Consider the following 21,030-nt stretch of genomic DNA (forward strand, 5'->3'; position numbering starts at 1 on the left):
TGTGTGTGTGTGATATATTCTGCTGTGTTTGTGGAACCATTCATGCATTGATGCTTAGCACGAATGAAGTTCCTAACTGCTTTATTTTTGTTACTACTTGCTAATTGTAGCTCTGCTAGTTGTGGTAGGCTACTACTAAAAGCAGCATTACCCCCATTACTTTGAGAGCACATTTGTGTTACGGTAACACCCACTGCAGCAAAAGTGCACTTTTAATGTACAATTCAAAACACACATCTCTGTATTCATGAATACATTTGTTTGTACATGCACTGATGTACTCTGGAATACAAAAGGTACTCATCTTGTCACAAATAGATCTGTTACTATTATCTCTGTGTCCCAGAGTCTGCACACTTTCTTCTCACTGGCCTAGATTCTAAAGATGTACTAGTGCACCTGTCCAGGATGGGTCACTGTCCTTTGCCAAATGCATGCTGGGATAAACTCCAGCTCTTAACATGTAATCAAAATGCATTATGGTTATTGTAATGCATTGCACATGGACATGGACTGGCTGGTATCCATATTTTAATAGAAGTCTAACAGTAGGTTGGTTTACCAGTGATCTTGTATTTTGCTATAATCCCACTATGTCAATATTGGATGTGTGCTTGGAAATGTATGTGTCTCTCCTCACCTCTGCCTTCACTCTAAAATCTATATTTGTGTGTATGGTTGTTCTTGAGTACAAGAGTGTAGGAAGAGTGTGGGTGTGACAGCCACTCAACCTAAATGCTGGCATTTCAGAGTGTCTTTAATAATAGTAAAAGAGTTGCATGTTCCCTTGTTTTCCAGGAGGTATGCCAGTGCCTGAGGTGGCGTCTGACACTGCCAGCGCTGCCACCATGTTGAGCCCCGTCCTCAACGCCTCCAATGGAGACGGCTCCGAGTCTGAAACCACCTCCGCCATCCTCGCCTCTGTCAAGGAACAGGTTAGAAGTGTGTTTGTGTGTGTGTGTGTGCATGCAACACACATGGATGGTTGTCACAATTACTGACATAAGAATTCCAGGAAGTAGTGAGGATAATTCCTCCAGTCCTTTAAGGGGGAGACAGGGCGACAATAAACAGCAAGCACAAGTGATGGAATGCCCCTCTGAGCTAATGTGTCACAAGCATGTCACCACATTTTGATCTGTTTGCAGAAAGCCGTAGGCTACGCTGGTCAGTGTAATTTTAAAAATGTGGTGGGATGCATCATTTCGCTACATTTTGTCAAAGTCTGAGCAGCTTTGTTGGTGATACTGTGTATGACGAAGCAGTAAGGGGACAGGACAAAGTCCACACCATGATTTTTCTTTTTAGCTAACATTAGGCTGTAGAGATACACTGTGACCCTTACAAAAATGTCCTGTGGTACTAGAAAATGTTCCTATGGTATTCATTTGGTACGGCCTTACAGTACCACAGGAACACGAGGGACTAATTATTTTACCACAGGATATTTTCGTAAGGTGCTACAGATCAGAATCAAAATCAGAATCAGAATCAGTTTTCATTGCCAGGTATGTGTACACATACGAGGAATTTGACTCAGGATTGTACATTGCTCACGATGTGCTTACTTATACAATAAAAAAATAATAATATGATAATAATAAAATAAAATCAGACATATTAACAAATAGTGCAGTGATCAGAGTACAAAGGATGCAAGAGTAAACTATTATATCATTATGTACATGTTGAAGGTGGATATGATGTACAGGTTCAGTGTGATGGAGCATAGTGCAAAGGATGCTGGAAAAAATAAATAATACCTATGACCTTATGACCTGAGGTAGGTGTATTGGTATGCAGTATATACAATATGACATAGTATGAACAGCACTGAAATAGAGAATGGTGAATAAATAAATAATAAGTGGAAACCAGTAAACAGGTGGCTGATTAGAGACAGAGTTACTGGGTTATTGCACAGGAATTGTTCCTGAAACTGTGAGTCAGAAATCAGCTGTTCATCAGAGTGATGGCTTGTGGGAAGAAACTGCTTCTGTGTCTGTTGGTTTTGGCGTACATTGCTCTGTAGCGCCTACCAGAGGGGAGCTGGAACAGGTTGTGTCCGGGGTGAGATGGATCTGCAGTGATGTTTCCTGCCTGTTTCCTGACTCTGGAAATGTATAAGTCCTAAATGGTCCTGAATGGAGATACTGTATTCTTGACTTTGCCAGAATGTTTCTTGATGTTTTCATCAGTTTTAACTGTCTTTCATTTTTGACACTGACTTATAAATTGCGTTCACCCCTTACATGCTATGTTTTCTAGATGAGGCAGTGAACTGAATGGAAAATGGAAATTTTGACCTGCTGCTGGTGCTGTTAGAAAAAGTGAGGGGATCACCAAAGTCATTAGGGTTTCGCCTCTGACGACCATTTATGTCTCTGCCAAATTTAATGTTAATCCACCCAGAAGTTGTCCAGATATTTTAATCTGGACCAAAGTGTTGAACAGATGGACTGTTGCATCGGCATTGCCACCCACAGAGCCACACTACCACTGTTTTTCAAAACTACTTCCAATCAGCTTACTCTCCCATAGGATTAGTACCAATCAACATACAGTAAATATAGAGCAGATTATATGTGATGTTAGTGGGAGATCTCATTATGTTTTTAAACTTAAAGAGGAACTCTACCGATTTTACACATCAAAGTGTGTTTACCGGTCTTGGGGAGTACTACTGCATATGTGACAAAAGTTTAATAAAGCCTTTTGTGGTTCCAGAGGGAGCTGTGTGTAATATTAAATCTGACTCTGGGGTTGGAGATGAAGACTACACATTTGAAAATGAAAAAAATCTCGGGGTGTGGAGTTCGAAAGAAGTGATTTTAACAGACCTCTGCACCCTGCTCCTCATCTCTGCTGAAGGCTAGCAGCTAAAAATAACATTAGCCGCTGCTAGCTCAGCGTTATTGATATTGATCCTGAAGCTGTCCATCATGATTTTGACCATGCGTGTGCAAAACTAAATCTGTGGAGAACTCTTTTAAAGACATGGTAGATATTAGTGCTAATAACCTTCCCAGAGTTGTACTGCACTGACTCAAACCGGCGACTTCGGGTATGGGAGGCAGACACGCTAGTCAGGGGGCTAAAACCCATGGGTCCTAGCGTCGGTCACTAGTACGTCTAATAAGATGACAGGGAGTGAGCTTTACTCACTGTAAAAGCTAGCTAGCTACTGTTACACTATGAATGTCAGATTTGTCTGGAATACGTATGAAAAATTGACGTAGCCAGCATGTCGTCACCCAATGGTTTGTGGACTACCGTTATGAAACCTTGATTTTGGCACTGTGGCCGTCGCCATCTTGAGTTTTTAAAACCAGACGTGACTGAATATGACAAAATTTGGACGAGAGGGTCATAATTAAAGCTAATTTTGGCTAGTTTTCAGACAGTGCTGTTAAATTAGCTTTTCCAACGGTGCTGGTCAAATGTATACAGTGCAGTGGATAAGATCAAAGTCCTTTTAAGATTCACCTCTATCCTGATTGACAGGTCACCGTGGTAGCGACTAGGTAACAACTGAGGTAATAAATCAAGTGAGAAGTTGTCTTTTAGTCCAATGCAATCAGACTTCTTTTTCCAACCAGTGGAGTCGCCCCCTGCTGGCCACTAGAAAGAATGCAAGTTTAAGGCACTTCTGCATGGGCGTCACTTTTCAGACCCGGAGATTGCCACTTGGTCTGGAACTGATCTGAGAAGATGTGCTAGTTGCAGCGTGTATTTGTTACAGCGTGGGTGGGTGCACAGATCGAGTGGCTACTTGATACTGTGGACACTGTGTGTGTCCTTGAGTACTACAGGATGTGAGGAAATGTACTCTGAAAGGCAGATGCTAAAGATAGCCAGTGAAAATGCTGAGAGAAGAAAAAATAATGGATTCCGCATGTTTTAGACTGGAACCTCACAGTGAGGACGTAGGACATGTTGACTTGGACACACACACACACACACACACACACACACACACACACACACACACACACACACACACACACACACAGTGCTTGGGCATAGTAATGACCTTCTAATGAGATTGTCTAAAAAGGAAAAGGCTGATTGAGGAGAAGACAGAAATGGAGGGAGGGTCAACTATTTGAAGAAAGTGAAGACGAATAGATTGCTCACTCTATCCTCTGCCTCCTTACTTCTTCCACTACAAGCTGGAGTCGTTATATTTCATGCTCCTGCCCCATGGTGAAGTTATTATTATTTTACGCGCCAGTCATTTGTCACTTCCTTTCATACTTGTTTTTGCAGTGTGTAATTTTTCAACAAGTTTGGACTTTTGCCAGTGTTTGTAACCAGACTGTAAAAGGGAAGCAAGGGTGTATTTTTCTGGACTTTCTGAGCCAATGCTATGACACACACATACACACACAGCTTGCTGTTCGTTTTGGTTCATAAAGACAAGGTCAAGCATGAGAGACCAAGAAAAGGACCCACACACACTTGGATACACAGCTATGCACACATGCGGTCTGCAGACACACACGCTGCCAATCAGACTCTTTTGCCTCTGCTGACTCACACCAGGAGATCCCTGCTGCTGTTTTTCCTTCGTTTCCTTCTTCCCACATGAGATTGATTAGCCATTCGACGTTGTATTTATCACATCTGTCAGCTTTTGTGCCCGTGTCGTTCATCATCTCTGCTGTCAACACATCTGCTATTGGTGGAGCGCAGTGTGAAGTCCCAGATATGAAAGAGTTTCATTCCAATGTGAGATATGCCTATTTGAAAAATCTTACATATTGTCATATTGAGTGGCAGATGAAGGGAAAGTGGCACAGGGTATTGATTAGCTGTCTTTTTCTCACAGCCTGGTAGCATTCAATAATCCAGTCAGTTCTGAAATGTTGAATGTGTGGTAAAAATCCTTAAAACGGTTTCATGCTATCAGTAGACAAGGACCTACAGCTGTTTGGTTTTTTTGTTTAAAATATGAATTCAGAAAGTTCATGTTTTTCTCTGGTGCTTTTTGCCATTCTGTTAGTGTTAAATACTCTGATTGCTTTTGACCATATTTACTTAAGGACCATGACATGGTTTTGTGCCAGTAAAATGTAAGGAAGACACTAATTATTGCGCATGCAAATGAGTCAAAACACACGTGTTGGAAAAAGCAGGTGTAAAATCAGTAATAACCAATAAGCAACACTCACAGCAGTAAAGATACATTTCATTATTTAAATTACTTTAGAAGTGAACTCTAAATCAGCGTCCTGCTGTCGTAAATACTCACCAGCACACAAATAAGTATCACTCTGTGGCTGAAAATGGTCCCCAACAAATTAATTTTTTCCTCTTGTTTCAAGGATGTTACCTCTCACATCTTATCCACTGTTATCCATTGCCATGTACAGACATTTATTATCTCCAGAAAATAAATCCCACTGACTTTAGTGATCCTCTGACCGTTCCTCCATCCATGAGGATAACATTTGTGGCTTTGACTGAAATGTCTTAAAGTTCAGATGGATTGCCATAAAATTTGGTACAGACATTCATCTTCCCCTCTGGATGAGTTGTAATCACTTTGGCGATCCCTTAACTTTTCTGCTAGCGTCGTCACTAAAAATTTTATTTAGTTCAAGACTTATGAAAATGACATTCCTGTCATCATTTGTGTTTAGTTTATTAGCAAACATTACCATGCTAAACTTAGATGGTAAAACATTGTAAACATTACATCTGCTTAGCATCAGTATTTTAGCGTTGTCATTGTGATAATGTTACCACGCCGATGTTATCATTTAGCTCAAAGCAGCACAGTCTGTATCTATCCATGCTAGTAGTACTATTAGAATGTACTTTAAATATCATTCTCCATGATTTCATCATTTGCAGTAGGCTTGGAAAATACCCCCATTGTGATTTTCTCTGCTCACAACTATCAGTAAATTCTGTTTGACACATACAAGACTGCACCCAACCAGACCTGACACGCAATTAAAACTTTCATGGAAAAACCCACAATGAAGATATCGCGGCCCTCGTCAGAGAGAGCAACCATGTGTTCTTGTTCTGTTCATTCCAAAACTTGGAAAGCACAGCGCATTACTGCTTCAATCTTTATTTCCATCATGTTGGCAACATGACCTCCTGCTGGGTTTTTACAAGCCACAACAATGATGCAACAGAAGTAACATCAGATAGAAAAAGAGATGTTGTTGCGTTTGCTGAGAAGAAAACATGACAACCCGTTCAAGGATGCAAAGAAGTTGGTGAATATAAGAGAATTTGTGTTGGGAAAAACTGCAGCCAGGAGAGAAGACAACCAAAACACAAAGAATTAAATCTTTCTAATAGTTATAAAATGATTATAAAATAGTTTTAAGGTAGGATGTGGTATTTCTGCAGCCTCTCAGCTACATGATTATTCATTTGAATCATGGTGCTTTGTGGAAGTGTGAAGCAGCAGGGAACAGCTTGTCTCAGGTCTGACCTACAACTCATAGGAATCCAAACTAAAAGCAGTTTTGTTAAGATGTACCTACCTTTATCTTCTCTGTAAACCTAATTAAACTTTAGCCCCTCTCTTCACCTATCAGCACATAATTATATAAATACTCTTGAAGTGTTACCAGTCTCATTCTTTTAATTAACCACATTTTATTGTCATATTTGGTGGCTCTGCACAGTCCATTTTTAATGCACTACTTTCAAAGCTCACTCATTCCATTTAGGATTGGTGTTATGACATGTGAGATGATTAAAAAAACACAGGATTAATAGCTTTTTGAAAACAATAAGCCTTATGGTAATTGTACTCACTCTTGGATGATTCATTATGTTCTTTTATAGGTGTTTTCTTACAGCAGCCCTGCGATAACAATGGGTGCAATCAGGCTTTCTTCCCTCTCTCACTGCTACTCTCTGCATTTGTTTATTAAGGATTAATTAACATTTGCTTAGCATCAACTACCTCATTAAATGACCAAATATAGATATCTTCAAAGTTCACAACAGACTTCATAAGAAGTGGTTTCAAAGGGGATAAAATATTTATTTTGTTTTATATCTTATGCAAGTGGGCATGCAGAGAAAAAAAATAGAAGAATGTTTAAGGCATGAGGGAGAGGAGGGATTTTTTGTGGAATTGTGTGTGCTCATGCTTTTTCATTTATGAAAAATGAAGTAATTTGATGCTATATTGCATAGTGGATCTCACCTCACTGCCCAACGAGTGTCTAACTGCAATTTTATGGTCTGAGGAAGCTAGCTGGATGCTAATCAAAGTTACACAACGTTGCCAAGCAAGTTAAATTCTGCAGTTTGTCATGCCTTTTTCACACGTAGCTAAGGGCTTGTCTATCAAGTAAATTTACATACAGCAGCAATCACACACACACACACACACACACTCACACTGGTGCTGACCAGAATGGGCTTCCAACTAACAACTGTGCTGTAGCTAAGGTTCATAAAAAGCAACATGAGAAAGAGATTACAAAAAAAGAAAAAGAGTTACAGGCATCCAACGTACTACGCTTGTAATTTAGTGGGCTTCAACTGAGGCTTAATGTTCACACAATTTCTCTTGACCTTCCTTCAGTATTACAACATTAGTTCAACATCACCCAGCCTGCTAGCCACATTAGATAGACTGAACGTTAACCTTCCAAGTTTTACATTCACACACGACACATGTGCACTTTTTAAAGATAATGGCAGCAGATTAGCAACCACAATTCTTAGTAACATTTTGAAGCAATGAGTCCTTGATTTCAGACAGTAGTAAAAGCAGCTTCTCATTTCTATCCATCAATGATAACCGTCGTTGGCTCTAGCTAATAAAGCCTAGTTGCTGACATGCTAATGCAAGCAGTTTACATTAGATTAGATAAACACACTAATCTATTCATTTCGTTTGAACTTTTTAAGACTTCCGACTCTTTAATTACAGAGTATCGCTTACAGCACCATGTACATAACTTTAACATCCACAGCCTCTAAGTTATGATTGGACAATCACTAAATTTGGCGAATCATCAAATCATAGGTACATGTGCATATATATTTGCATGCGTGTGTATTTCACTTCTTTCATTGTTAGCTGTCTGTAGCTTGAACTGGAACGTAGTGGTAGGGGAAGCAAAGCAGTGCATTGTGGGTAGGGCTAGGAAAGGTCAACAGTTTTCTAATTGTTGGCACTGCTACCTGCCACAGCAAGAAAAGAGTGTGTGTGTGTGTGTGTGTGTGTGTGTGTGTGTGTGTGTGTGCGTGTGTGTATGTGTGTGTATGTGTGTTTAGGCTTCATTATATTATAGAAAGCTGAGCAGACGTTAACACTACGAAGGAAAAGATACTGTACTGTATATTTGATGAGCATAAGTCTGTTGCTGATTATTTTATTACAGGCAAATGAAGAAAGAGACAGATGCTGCAACACAGTCAAAGCCAGGATTTCAGTTCATGCATTAGTGAGCACTGAGGATTTCAGTTCTATTTTCCACTTTTTTTCTACTTTTTCCAGCACCATCCTTCCACAGATACCCAACATTCATATTCAAAGGTGGTATTTGAACATCTATGTTTGGTGTATCATTAAGGCAATATTCTCGATTCTCTCTATTTTCCTCCTCCTATAACAAAGTCTCGAGATGATTCATAACTTTAACATCCACTCAAAATGTTCTAAACTTCAATACCCACAGTAGTTTCAATAGGTTTTTTTCAAATCACAATTATATAAAAGCTTGGACCTTGCACCTTAGACCTTTTCCTGTACCTTGCGAGCTGACACATAGCAAATGCTATGGTCCTCCTCTTTATGTGCTGTAATCATTGAATAAAGGGAATTATTGTAACTCAAATGTATAAATTTTTCATGTACTGTACTTTGTATTACTTCTTGGTTTATATCTTCTATATTTAACATAAAATAATTTTTTTTATTTACCTAGGATATTTGTTCCTGGTCCTTGTGAAGGCCACAATTATCAGGTCATCAAGTTCAAGTCCAATGCCATCTGCTTATTTAATAGGAAACTAAATAATTAAATGTACAGAAACAAGGATACTCACAAAAAATAGTTTGAGGTAAATAGACAGAATGGAACAAAATGGCATATCGTCAAACAAAAGTGTGAATTAATATGTGCATGCCAAGCCACCAAAAACATCTTTGATATATCTAAACTGGTAAGCTGAGCGACCATTCACGAGCTGGAGTAGCTTTTCAGACAAGTCAGGTCAAGTCAGGACAAGTCAGACAAAATCATACAAGTGAATCAGCACAGTGCACAAAGCTAATGTAGTTAGTTAACAATGTGCTCCTCGGACTAGCTAAAAAGAGACACATCCTACAGACTCTTTAAATTGGATCGCTCTTACTACTGGTGTTGTGTGGGCTTGCCCCTCCACCACTGAGCCAGTTCAGAAAACAGGTTAGCAGTGGTAGGGTAACAAGGGAAGTTACTAGAGGGGATTGTGGTGTACAGCACAGATGTAGTAAGTTTGGAAAAAACAGCATTCTCAGTTAGATCCACGCTCTACTAAAAACAGTTTACCTACTGAACTGCAAGAGTGCACTGATTTCTTAACTTTTAAACATAAACTTAAGACATGGCTTACGGCAAATCAAACTTAACAGCCGCTATCCAACCACCTGCCTTCAGCACTTTACGTAATCTTAATGCTTTTACATACTTCTGTCACTTTTATCATCTATTTATGTATTATCTTGTATTGTATTTTTCTTGTAGTACTTGTTTACGCACTTGAGTTTTATTGTGGTGTTTTTCTGTTATTTTGTTATGTCCATTCTTGTGTTGCTCTTTGCCTCTGTGTTCTTGTTTAGGTTTGGTTAGTTGATCATTGGTTCCTTGTTCTGTTCTTGTTTGGTTTCACCTGTCCTTGTGTATTGTTGCTAGCTTTACTTTCTGTTTTATTTTGTAGTGATCAGTTTCATGTGTTTTTGTCTAGCTTTGTTTCCTGTCTCCTTGATTGCTTATGTGTCTCACCTGTGTTAATTGCCCTGCCTGCCTGCTTGTGTGTGTGTGTGTGTGTATGTGTGTGTGTGTGTGTTTGTGTGTGTGTGTGTATTGCCCTCAGTTCTGTTCAGTCCTTATGGTGTCATGATCTTATGCTGAGTGTTCCTGCCTGTTCTTTGTTTCATGGATTATTCCTTGATTATCGGACTTCTTTGCATTTTGGATTTGTTCCCCGTTTGGATTACTCTGTGTTTCTTGGATTACCCCTTTTGTTTGGACTCATGTAAGCCTGTTTAGTTTGTTGAAATAAATCTTTATTTTAACTGCAACCTTCTAGCCAGTGTCTGCATATTGGGTCCGCACTCCTGTTTCCCTGCCGTTACACCCAGCCTGCCTGATACTGATGATATTGGGCAATAATTTGTTACAACCTGCCTGGATGAAAATTAGCTTATTAGCTAACACTGGTATATTTACATGGAATTGTAAACCACAGTGTTTAATGTCCATTGTCCCTGGTAAATTATTACAGCCTTGTGTGCATAACTTTATCATGTAGAGGTCGGCCTTATGGTTGGAAAATTCACTTCTGAGAATTTGCGAGGCAAGAAATCAACTGTGTAGATTTTGAATATTGGCAATTTTACAAAAATTGACTGTAGAACATTGTCTGTAAAAAATTGTCTGTAGAAAATTGACTGTAGAACATTGTCTAAAGTAAAGGCTTATGTCTCCTACATTTATAAAGTGCATATTAATAGCCTGTATTTTCTTTTTTGGAAAAGATAGTTATTAATAATGGCTTATTTAAATTAGGCATATGAAGAAACTAAATATATTCTTGATCACTGATTAATTCTGTTAAAATTTTAGTGCCCCTTTCAAGCCTTTTTACATTTATCAGCTTGAATTTATGCTGTGAATGAAACATATTAGAGAGTGATTAACTGGTGTATGTTATGCCAGGTTGGCCCTTGAGTGATAACCTCATTGCACTGATTAACAGCGGTTATTAAAAAAGGACAATTATTGTATGGCTGTCTTCAACTCAGGATTTTCCAACAACTATTATTTGTGACTACACCATTATGTGAATACCTGCTAAATTCAGTACTTTACACTAATTCTCAATATTATGCCACTTAGGCATTTTTTGAAGCTATCATAGATCCAGTGCCTTACATCTGAATAAACTGATGCATTTTGAAATGATTCTAGCGATTTATCAATTTATCTTTATGTTCTATTTACTAGCCATCCTACGAGCATTCAGAAGCAAATTTTGATGAAGGATCCAGCTTCTCTTATGGTGGAAGTGGCTTATTTTCTTGCAATATAGTAAACTTTTAGCATCACCTTGCTGGAAATCATGATGGACGTTTTTCTTTTATGAAATTAGCAGAGTGTAGAGTACAGCTGTAAGCCTTGAATGTGGTGTTTCTGGATCCACTGAGCACAACACCCACAATCATTCTGAACAGCAGTGACGGAAAGCCACTTAGTGAATGCACCTTAATGTCCAGATGGATGGGCACAAAATGATAATGGACAAAGGAGAGGTTGACGTTTCCTTGGCTGTGAGTGTCGTATTGGCAATTTATCAGATTTACAATGTTGCCTACCCAAGTCAACTGAAGAAAACATTCTCGTTTTTGGAGTCATTTATCTTGAAGCTTGGGACTCCAACTACCAGAGCACCAATAGCTGTGCAGAGGGTGGCAAATGCACTTTGTGTCCCTTTGGTATGTCACTTTAAATGGAGCTGGGCATTTGTTTTCTCTACAAAATGGTGAAAGCAGGTTCTTGGGCCAGCACTTTCAGGTATAGCATCATTGTTCTTTTGGACATATAGATGTCTGACAGTTGTCATGTTACACTGTTTTTTCTTGATGGTTTGGTCTTTCAAGTTTTAAGGTTTGCATATATGAATTTGTCTGCACTTGTTCAGGAAACTACAGATCTTGAAAAGCAATTAATTTCCTCTAAAAGGGCATTAGAGGTATTAAAGTATCTTCTTGACTGCTGTAGTTTTGTAGTCGCAGTGTTAGCTTCACAAGGTTTTTGTGTGTGATTGCTGAGACAATATAAACCGATTGACTAAAAATAGATAAGGATTTTGTATTCAGGTTTAGTTTCAATCAGACCTTAGCAAAATAGCACTGCCACTACTTGTATTATATAATTAGGAATACATCTAGAGCATAGCTTTCTAATTTATTTTTTATTATGTATGTATAACAATGTACATATGTCAATGTGTCTATAGCTGGCAAATGTATTCAATGTTTTCTGACTTTTAGTTTGAATCCACAAGACCTCAAGATTTTAGAGATCTATGTTCCCCCTGTGAATGATTTTATGTTTGTTTGGCTAATAGGTCCATTGGACATTTTTAATACTTGTCTGTAATTGAATGAAGTAAAAAGATGTCAAACAGCCAACAATTATGTTCATGAAGTTGTTTTTCAACCTACCCATAATTTGATTTTAAATGCTTAAAGAACCATTTATTCTTAAAAATTACAAAAGGACCATTTAAAATAGGTTCTTTAGTGAGCCAATTAAGCATTTTCCTAAAGGAACCATTTTCATGAACATTTTTTTTGATGATCCTTTGAGGAACCTCTGGGAGTTGTTTATATTGAGTGAGGAATGCCAGGTGAGAGGAATGAGGTAGTCGCAGGGCAGATGGGAGTGGCAGGATCTGTAATGACAGGAGAAAAGTCTCCAGGCATTGGATGGACAAGTAAAGAATTAATGTTAAAGGGGCCTGGGAGAATGGAGAGTGGGACAGAGAGGTGGACATTGTGACAGGCAGTAACACAGGGACTAGAGGTTTTGGGGCAAAAAAGGAGAAACACGTTTCCAAAGCTGTCTTATTTATATGTTGTGTTATTAGGTAGCTTGATAATGTATTCAAATTTCCCTTTTTTGTCTGACCAGCAGTATAAAACCTAAATATGTTCAATCAGACACGACAAAGCAGCAAATCCTCACACATGAGAAACTGAAACAAGTAAATGTTTGACACTGGAAAATGACTCAAACCATGACTCAGTAAGCAATTCATTTTCTACCAATCAACCCATCGGTTAATCGGCTAATTGTTTCATGCATAATTTCTTGTCCACGCCAAGTCCATACAAGTCAGCATCCTTAATGACACGAGTGGAGCAAAAACACCCCTCTGGTCATTTGGTCCATACATACATACGTGTGGACTTTAGAATAGGAACAGTACTTGGGTCATGTCTGGTGAAGTCCACACGAACACAAGCGCAGACAGGAACACTGATTTTTTTTAAAAACAAACTAAAAAGGCCTGTTGCGATCCTGTCCAATTTTGTCCTTAAATTTGTTCTTGAATCCATTTAGTGAAACAGTTTCCACTGAGGACAGTAAAGCTTTTATTGGGCAGAGCTGCTCATTTTTCTTTTCTCACCTGCAGATATAGTGTGCTTTTTTTTGGGGGGGGGGGGCATCGATTGGCAATCCTCCCAGCAACAGGCAATAAACTGAGACAAAAATAATAAGGCCACAAGGTGTTTCAATGTGATTAAAGCAACAATGTTGAGAAAACTCCAGAGAACTCTTACCCTTTAGACGTTTACCTCATGTTTTGTGGCCTTGAGTTTTTAGCATCCTCAAGGTTTCCATTTGCCCTACAGTCTGAATAAACAATTTCAGCACAATGGGCTCAACGAAGATGCTCTGAATATTTTAGTTGTTCATAATTCACGTCCCTAACCCTGTGCTTAAAACCAGTTTCATTGCTGTTATACGGTGGGGGGTTGTGGAAACACAGACTGAGGTGAGGAGAGGAATTAAACCCCAGATCCACAGCCACAGTTATCGGGAAACAAGACAAATCTGTCCTATTTGGAATGAACATTTAAGTAGTTTTGGTATCTGGAGAGTGCTATATCTCCTCAAATCTGTCTTCCCCCTCACTGCTTTTCAGTCAGCTGAAGTCTTCTTCTCCTTTATCTCATCTCACTTCTCTCTCCCTGCTCCCCTGGTCTCCATCTTTCTATCACACCCCACCTTCTCGTTTCTTGTTGTTTCCCTCTGCCTCTGGGACAACTCTGTTACAAACTGGATGTACCTAGTCATTTACCGGCCTAAAACAATAGCGCCAGACAGCAGTGGTCTTACAGCCACCGTGACATTTTCTCATTGAACAGGCTGCCTTCTGAAACAACTAAATGCCAGGCAGACACCACGGGGCACAATTAGACTGCTTTACACTGGAGAGAGAGGGGGAGACTGCTACAGCTACACCACAGACACAAACATACAGACACACACACACACACACACTGCAAATTTGCTCCCCATGTAGCCCACCATTGTCCTACAGTCATTTATTTTACTTTACTAATTGCTTTAATGGGGTTTTCAGGGGCCAGCCTGTTCCTGTAAGCTAGTGGCTGCACACTAACTCTCTATCTGTCTTTCCTCTGTCTCCGTTAATAAGCTCAGATTGGAGCTGAATCTTTAGTAATGCAATCAGTTGACAAGCACTTGATTGTACAACCTGCTCATGAAGACATAGTTAATTGTTGTCCTTTTCGCTTAATTGCTTAACAAGCTATGATTACTCACAGACACACACATACACGCATGTACGCCAAGCTGTTATGGCTGACCACCAAAATGTAGTGCAGTATGAGTCAGTACTCATTTCTATTGTAAAACCTTAGACAGTCATTTTGCATATATTATCCCATTTATTACAGATCACTTTTTAAAATCAGTTCCATTTACTTGCGTACAGTATGATAATCATTAACCACACTCCTGAAAAATGTTTAAGTTGTACAGCAGTACACCAGTTCAGATGAGATCTTGTCACCAATTTTACACATAAATGACAGTCCTATAAACTCAGCCATTTCTAAAATGTTTTCTGTGGCTCCAGAGTGGCGTTGTCAAGTCTGAGAAAATAACCTCTGGTGATGATGTCAGGGTTATGGGGGATTACGGAGCTTGATCCATACTAGGGACTAAAAGTAACGATATGTCAGCCAATGAGAATTCTTAGCTACCTACAGATACAAAAGGAGGGTTAGAACGTCGATTGGCAATCCTCCCAGCAACAGGCAGTAAACTGACAAAAATAACAAGGCCACAAGGCGTTTCAATCTGATTAACTGGGACTTTTCTAATGTGACATTTAATTCCATTCTCATTATTCTACATTTAAATTGAGACTTTACACAGTTGCTGCCCCTCAGCATTTTACATCCTGTGAGGGCTGAAATGTTGAGATGGTCAAGCTGATCCGGTTTTAGCCAAACGCTCAGTTTATGGCCCACTTATCTCTGTGATTAAACCTGTGTTCAGTCAGTCTGCAGCCACGTAAACTGAGCCAATCCAAATTTGAATAAAGAAATGACTGGAGGCCGAAGCTTTTGCATGTGCAGCATGTATCTGCTTCGATGTCATGATAGGTTTTGTTAGACTGTACCATCCAGGGAGTGGGAAGTGGACAAATCAGATCAAAAACAAAGAAAAAGAGATTTCATGCAGCGTAAACGGGCTGAAGAAGTTATTCACAGGGCTTCTTGATGCTTTAGGAAGCGACTGTGGCACCTGTTGGGAAGCTATGGATTCAAATTTGCAGTCAGACTGCATCTGGGTAAGAGGTTTTTTTATGTGAAGCTTCACTAATGTTCACATATTTGATTATTAACTTGCTGTATATGTTTTTAAATGAAAAATAATTGTAAATGCCTTCTTAAGGGCTAGTTGGTTAACCACTGTAGCTGGTGGTTTGCAACTTGCAAAGTGAGGTTCCTCCTTCATTATCATGGTCAAAAACAGATTAAAGCCCTGGATATACTTGCTTTTAACTACGCGTTGCCGTACGCAAGATGGCTGCCATGGGTATCCTGCGTTCCTTTGGAGCGTTTACGTCGCCGACACCTGTCTACGCCTACACATTGTTAAAAAACAAATATATCCAGGGCTTTAGACTGCAAAAGATCCCTCTTTTGTGGAATAGTTTGTAGATTAGCAGAGTGGGGGTTATATTGAAGGTAAAACACAGCAATATGGTTTCTTCCCTTTTGGACTCTCCATTCCCTCTAGGTTGCTCATTTAACTGAAGCTTCTATCCAAAGCAACTTACAATTGCTATATATGTCAGAGGTCACAAGCCTCTGGAGAAACTAAGAGTTAATTGTCTTGCTCGGGGACATGTTGGTGGATGTGTTGCAGGGGGGAATCAAACATGGGTCTCCCACACTTAAGGCATGTGTCTTATCCACTGTTCCCCCACCATAAGACTATTTGCTTCTGGTCAGTGGCTCAATTTTTAGCTTGAGGAAGAACAATTTGTTTGTCTAGGCTTTTTGGATATGGCCTGCATGTGTATGATTGTGTGTATGTACTATAAATCTACTGTTTTAAGTGCGTGTGCCTCGTCTAATGCCCCTGCATGATTTTCAGTGGCTGGGGGGAGGAGGGAGGGAAGGGAGAGGTGCAGATGGTCTGGTGGTTAGAGAAAAAAAGGGAGGCAGAGAGAGAGAGAAAGAGAGAGAGGAAGAGATTGACCGGCGAGCGGCGGGCTTTCTTGGCAGGGTCGGCCGGTGGGAGGGCCCATTGTGATGCAACGGTGCATAAATAATGCCACGGGGCTCCTAAATGCTCCGTTGCCAAGGGGACCTTTGTGCCTCAGTGAACACCGTGTGTGCGTTTCATGGCCCCCGAGGAGGGAGAGAGAAAGAAACGGAGACAGCAAGACAGAGAGAGGCAGTCAGCTCAAGTGACACTTGTAGTCTCTCTCTCTCTCTCTCTCTGTCGCTTGCTGTGTTTGACCCGGGACAGAGGAGGGGCGCAAAGAAAAAGCGGAATACTCTGTGATTTTGTATCTCTCTGTGAAGTATGGTCCATGTGAAGGTATGTGCGCTCACTGGTTTCTCTTATCTCCTGATTTGATTCTTGTTTTGTCGCTTTTTGACACCAGTTTTTTTCCCCAGATTGCATTCCTTCATGGTCTCTTTGCGCCTTCCTCTGCAGTAACAGGTGTCTGCCTGTCAGCCCTGAATTGGAGGCAGCAGAGATCGGATGGACGGAATGGGGGGGTGGTGGTGGGAGGAGGAGGAGGAGGAGGAGGAGGAGGGGGCGTCGCTTTTGTTTGGATGTTTTCAAGAAGCCTTTAAAACTGAATTCTCACGGCTCGCCATCCAGCGCTCAGCTCCAGTCTGTGTTCTCAGCTGTAGGAGCGCCAAAACAAGAAAACAAAACAAAGAAAAACACGAGCGTTTCATCTATACCTTCATCTGCCTCGAAGTAGGTTGTTCTTTCTCGGGTTTTCCCATTTTCTTTTACATCAGCTGATGAGGGAGTTTAAATAGATTCTGCTGCAAGAAGTCAGATCAAGTAGGGAGACGAGTACGTGTGCGGCTCTCTCGCTAGTTTAGCTTGAGACGTAAACAGAAATTTCTCAGTGATGGCGTTGTAGCAAGTGGCTGGTTTGTGTTTGCATCAAATTATTACAGCTTTTATCTTCAAACGTGCCTATAAGTGATGAAATCATAGGCGCTAAAATCCTCCGTGTGTTTCTTGCAGAGGATTGGCATGCTTAAACGTTTAAGTAACAATGTGGTGATTGATGCTTGGCCACTAAGTGAGAAAACAGCGTTAGCAATCATATCACATGACTTTTATTTGTGCCCATTTCAAAAATGATTTATCCTCAGCTCAGTAAATACAGCCAACACAGCACAGCGGATGTAGCCAGGTGATGATGTTGGTGCTATTTCTGCAGAGCAGCTATATTTCCATCCACAGTGCAGATAAACGCATCCATGTATCATTATGTTGAGCCAGTCTGCATATTGCTCTCACTGTTTAACAGTAGTCACACCTGAGATACTTCACAGCAGAGTGAGTGTGTGAGAGAGCATTGCAGCAGGTTAACATCAACAGTCTGTTGACTACATTTTCTACAACGTTTTACTCTCTGCAACAGAAGTTACATGTTGTATTTTACAGCAGAACCTACTTACTGTATAATATGCGGTTTGGCAGTTGCACTTAACTGTGCTATGAAGTCCATGGGAAACTTTCTATAACCCTAGCAATGCTATGGGTATATGTGTCCACTCCGTGTCACAGCAGCAAGCTTTAATTTATGTGTGGAAGTTCTGTGTTGTCATATGTGTCTACAGGCTGCATGCGCAATCTGCAGAATCCCTGCAAATGCATTTATGCAGTGTGTGCACATTTGCATATGTATGACAGACATGTTTCTTTATAAGCTTGTGAATGTGCCTGCGCGTGTGTGTCCAGTTACCATTAATAATGAGACAGTGGTGCATAATTAGAGTGAAATTTGCAATTTGATTTCTTAACTTATTACATTAATGATTCATTATAATGAAATTGTATCATCATGGTGGAAGCCTGAAGTTGCCTCGGGCATCATCAGAGTTTAAGCTCCCACGGACCAGCGCTCGGCTCTCTGTTAGTATTCACTATAAATCACTATAAGTAAAGTAAATGTTCTTTCATGCTGGGAAATGTGTGTTTCCATGATATTTTGAGGGCATTTCAAATGTTAAAACTATTCTAAAGTTAAGTTGTCTCTCTGATCGTGTCTGTGCAAACAGAGCAGTCTGACTTTTTATTTACTTTTAATCACATGTAATTGCTTTCTGAATGTAGGGAGCTTAGTTTGGCTGGGAAAAGCCACAAGGGCTGAGTGATAGATTTACAACAGATTTGTCACGCACATTTACTGTTTGAGCACGACATAGTCCAATGTGTTAAGTGTTTTATTTACAGAAGAATGACGGTAAAACAGATTCTATTCTATTTCTAATGCATGTATGTGTGCTTGTGTCACTTAGAAGATACTTACACACAGAATTACTGTCATGTGCGATTTCAAAACTTTTGTTTTTTGAAATTGACCGTCAAATCAAATGAAATATATGAAGGTCCATTCACTTACAGATCCACAATTTAAAGTTTTATAGTTTTTAGATGAGCTCATATCTTTTTCAGAATAGCTCCTCTGTATTCATGCTGCTCGTGGAATACTGATTACTGAGTGATTAAATCACTCGATCTGACATGATATGTTGTAATTCCATCACTTTTGTTGTCTGGAAACGCACCAGAAAACTGTCAGAAACCAATTTAGGATGTAATTTATAATTTCAGCACCAGTGCTCTAGAGTATATATGCACTGTATGCTCTTAATTTGGTTTGAAACAATCCGCAATACTGGTGGATTAATTTGTTGTTGGGTTTTTTTTTTTCACAAATTGGTAAAAATCAGTTGTGCTTAATCAGCTATAATGATCACAGCAGCAGACACAAATACTGTAATCATCTGTTGGTTTGTTTGTTTATCAGTTAATTAGTGGTTATTCGTCATGCATTGAACAGCATAAATTAAGTGTAAAAACAATGTGCCTCATGGAAGAACCGCTCATAGGAACAGATTTCTTCTTAAATTGAACATACAAGTCATTCAGCAGCAACGTAATTCCTGATAAGTTCAGACCTGTGAAGTACAGATAGTCTGCCTTTCTTAATATTTCCTATATGAATTTGAATGCTTTAATCTCACAAATAAAACTGAAATGAAACTATATGAAAGGAATAATTTGTTCACTTTGTTAGTATGATGATGTGCATCATGCCTTGCCAGTTTGCTGTCTGTATTTATCAAGTTTAAGTTAAGTTTGTGTCGATTTGGTGGCGAGCCTCACTGAAAAGTGAAAGAGATTTAGGTTAAGAATTTGTGCATGAGTCTGGTTCCATCAACCAGTTTTTTGTACATTTTCAGTAAAAAAATTTCTTTAGCAAATTTTCTGGAAATTTGTTTAACATTTGGGCCACATTTGGATGAAAATTTTACAAATGAGGGTGATTGTTGAAGATTGGAGCATTATAGGAGAATTTTCGTTTTGTATATGTGCTCCTTCAGGAATTTAGGCGCCATTAAGAGTAACACTAATACCTGTCGATTTACTCTAACTTTCAGCATTCAAGGTTTTATTCTCCTGATTCTAAACAGCAAGAATTTCCACAGTGAAGCATGGTATCGTCTATAGGTGACCAAAATGTGTATATTCAACAGTTCATAATACTCAACTTAAATGGAAATGTTCATTTTATAAATACATTATATTAATCAGTCAGTGCATTTATATGAAATCAGATTTAAGCTATACATTATATCCAGCAGTAGAGTGATTCTTCTGGGAGTGCTACACTGAAACAACCGAATGGGTCTTCAACTGGGGTGATGTGACTGACAAACTCTTCTATCAGCCACCACCATAATGGTGACAGTGGGATGCAATTCTATATAGTTAGTGTATATAGATAATTTGTGAGGCAAGCATTAGACTAATGTTTTCATGAGAACCTGACACAATTTCAAAAAATAATAAAAATAATAATTCTCTCATAAAACCCCCAATACTTCTGTTTCCTTGTTTCTTAGTGGCAGAATAACAAATGTCACATTTGCTTTAGTTTGGTGTCACAGTTTTGCGACACATCAAACTCTTCTCAGTGAATATCTGGCAGTGTGAAACTGACAGACACAGAGATGTCTGGCCTGTTTTCCCACCACAGACTGCAGAGTCCATTTCACAACAATTAAAAATGTGTCAGAGACAATGGAGCCAAAATAATGTTCAGTATGACTGTAAATGTGACAATAAATAAATAGCATGTTTTGACACTCTCTCGCTCTCTCTCTCTTTCTCTCCAGGAGTTGCAGTTTGAACGTCTGACCAGGGAGCTGGAAGCCGAACGACAGATTGTTGCCAGTCAGTTGGAGAGATGCAAGCTTGGCTCTGAGACTGGAAGCATGACTAGCATCAGGTGTGTGCATGTGTGTGCTTGCCTCACACCCGTCAGATCCTCTTCTGTACATTCTGCCTGTGTGTGTCAGCTGTACTCTTGCAGGTGACTGGCTTTACAGCTGGTCACATTAGAGGTGCACTCCTTGATTTCTGTCCAAAATTCATCTCTGTGGTTCAAACCACAGTTCAGAAACACTGTCGTTTTGCTTTGGAAGTCACAGAGAAAGAGAGAGATATTGTCCTGCAT

The 21,030-nt window shown here is 39.6% G+C and overlaps 1 protein-coding gene across 1 annotated transcript in view; it reads left to right on the forward strand.

The window, feature by feature from the left end:
- The window catches only part of ctnnd2b (catenin (cadherin-associated protein), delta 2b), a 165,073-nt gene that overhangs the window by 27,863 nt on the left and 116,180 nt on the right, over positions 1–21,030 (forward strand). The window contains exons 2-3 of the mRNA XM_046051113.1: positions 799–935; positions 20,690–20,802. Coding sequence (XP_045907069.1) covers positions 804–935; positions 20,690–20,802 — 245 coding nt within the window. The 5' untranslated portion in view covers positions 799–803. The remainder of the gene's footprint in view (positions 1–798; positions 936–20,689; positions 20,803–21,030) is intronic.

This window comes from Micropterus dolomieu, linkage group LG06 (genome assembly GCF_021292245.1).
Source record: "Micropterus dolomieu isolate WLL.071019.BEF.003 ecotype Adirondacks linkage group LG06, ASM2129224v1, whole genome shotgun sequence".
Classification (NCBI taxonomy): Eukaryota; Metazoa; Chordata; class Actinopteri; order Centrarchiformes; family Centrarchidae; genus Micropterus; species Micropterus dolomieu.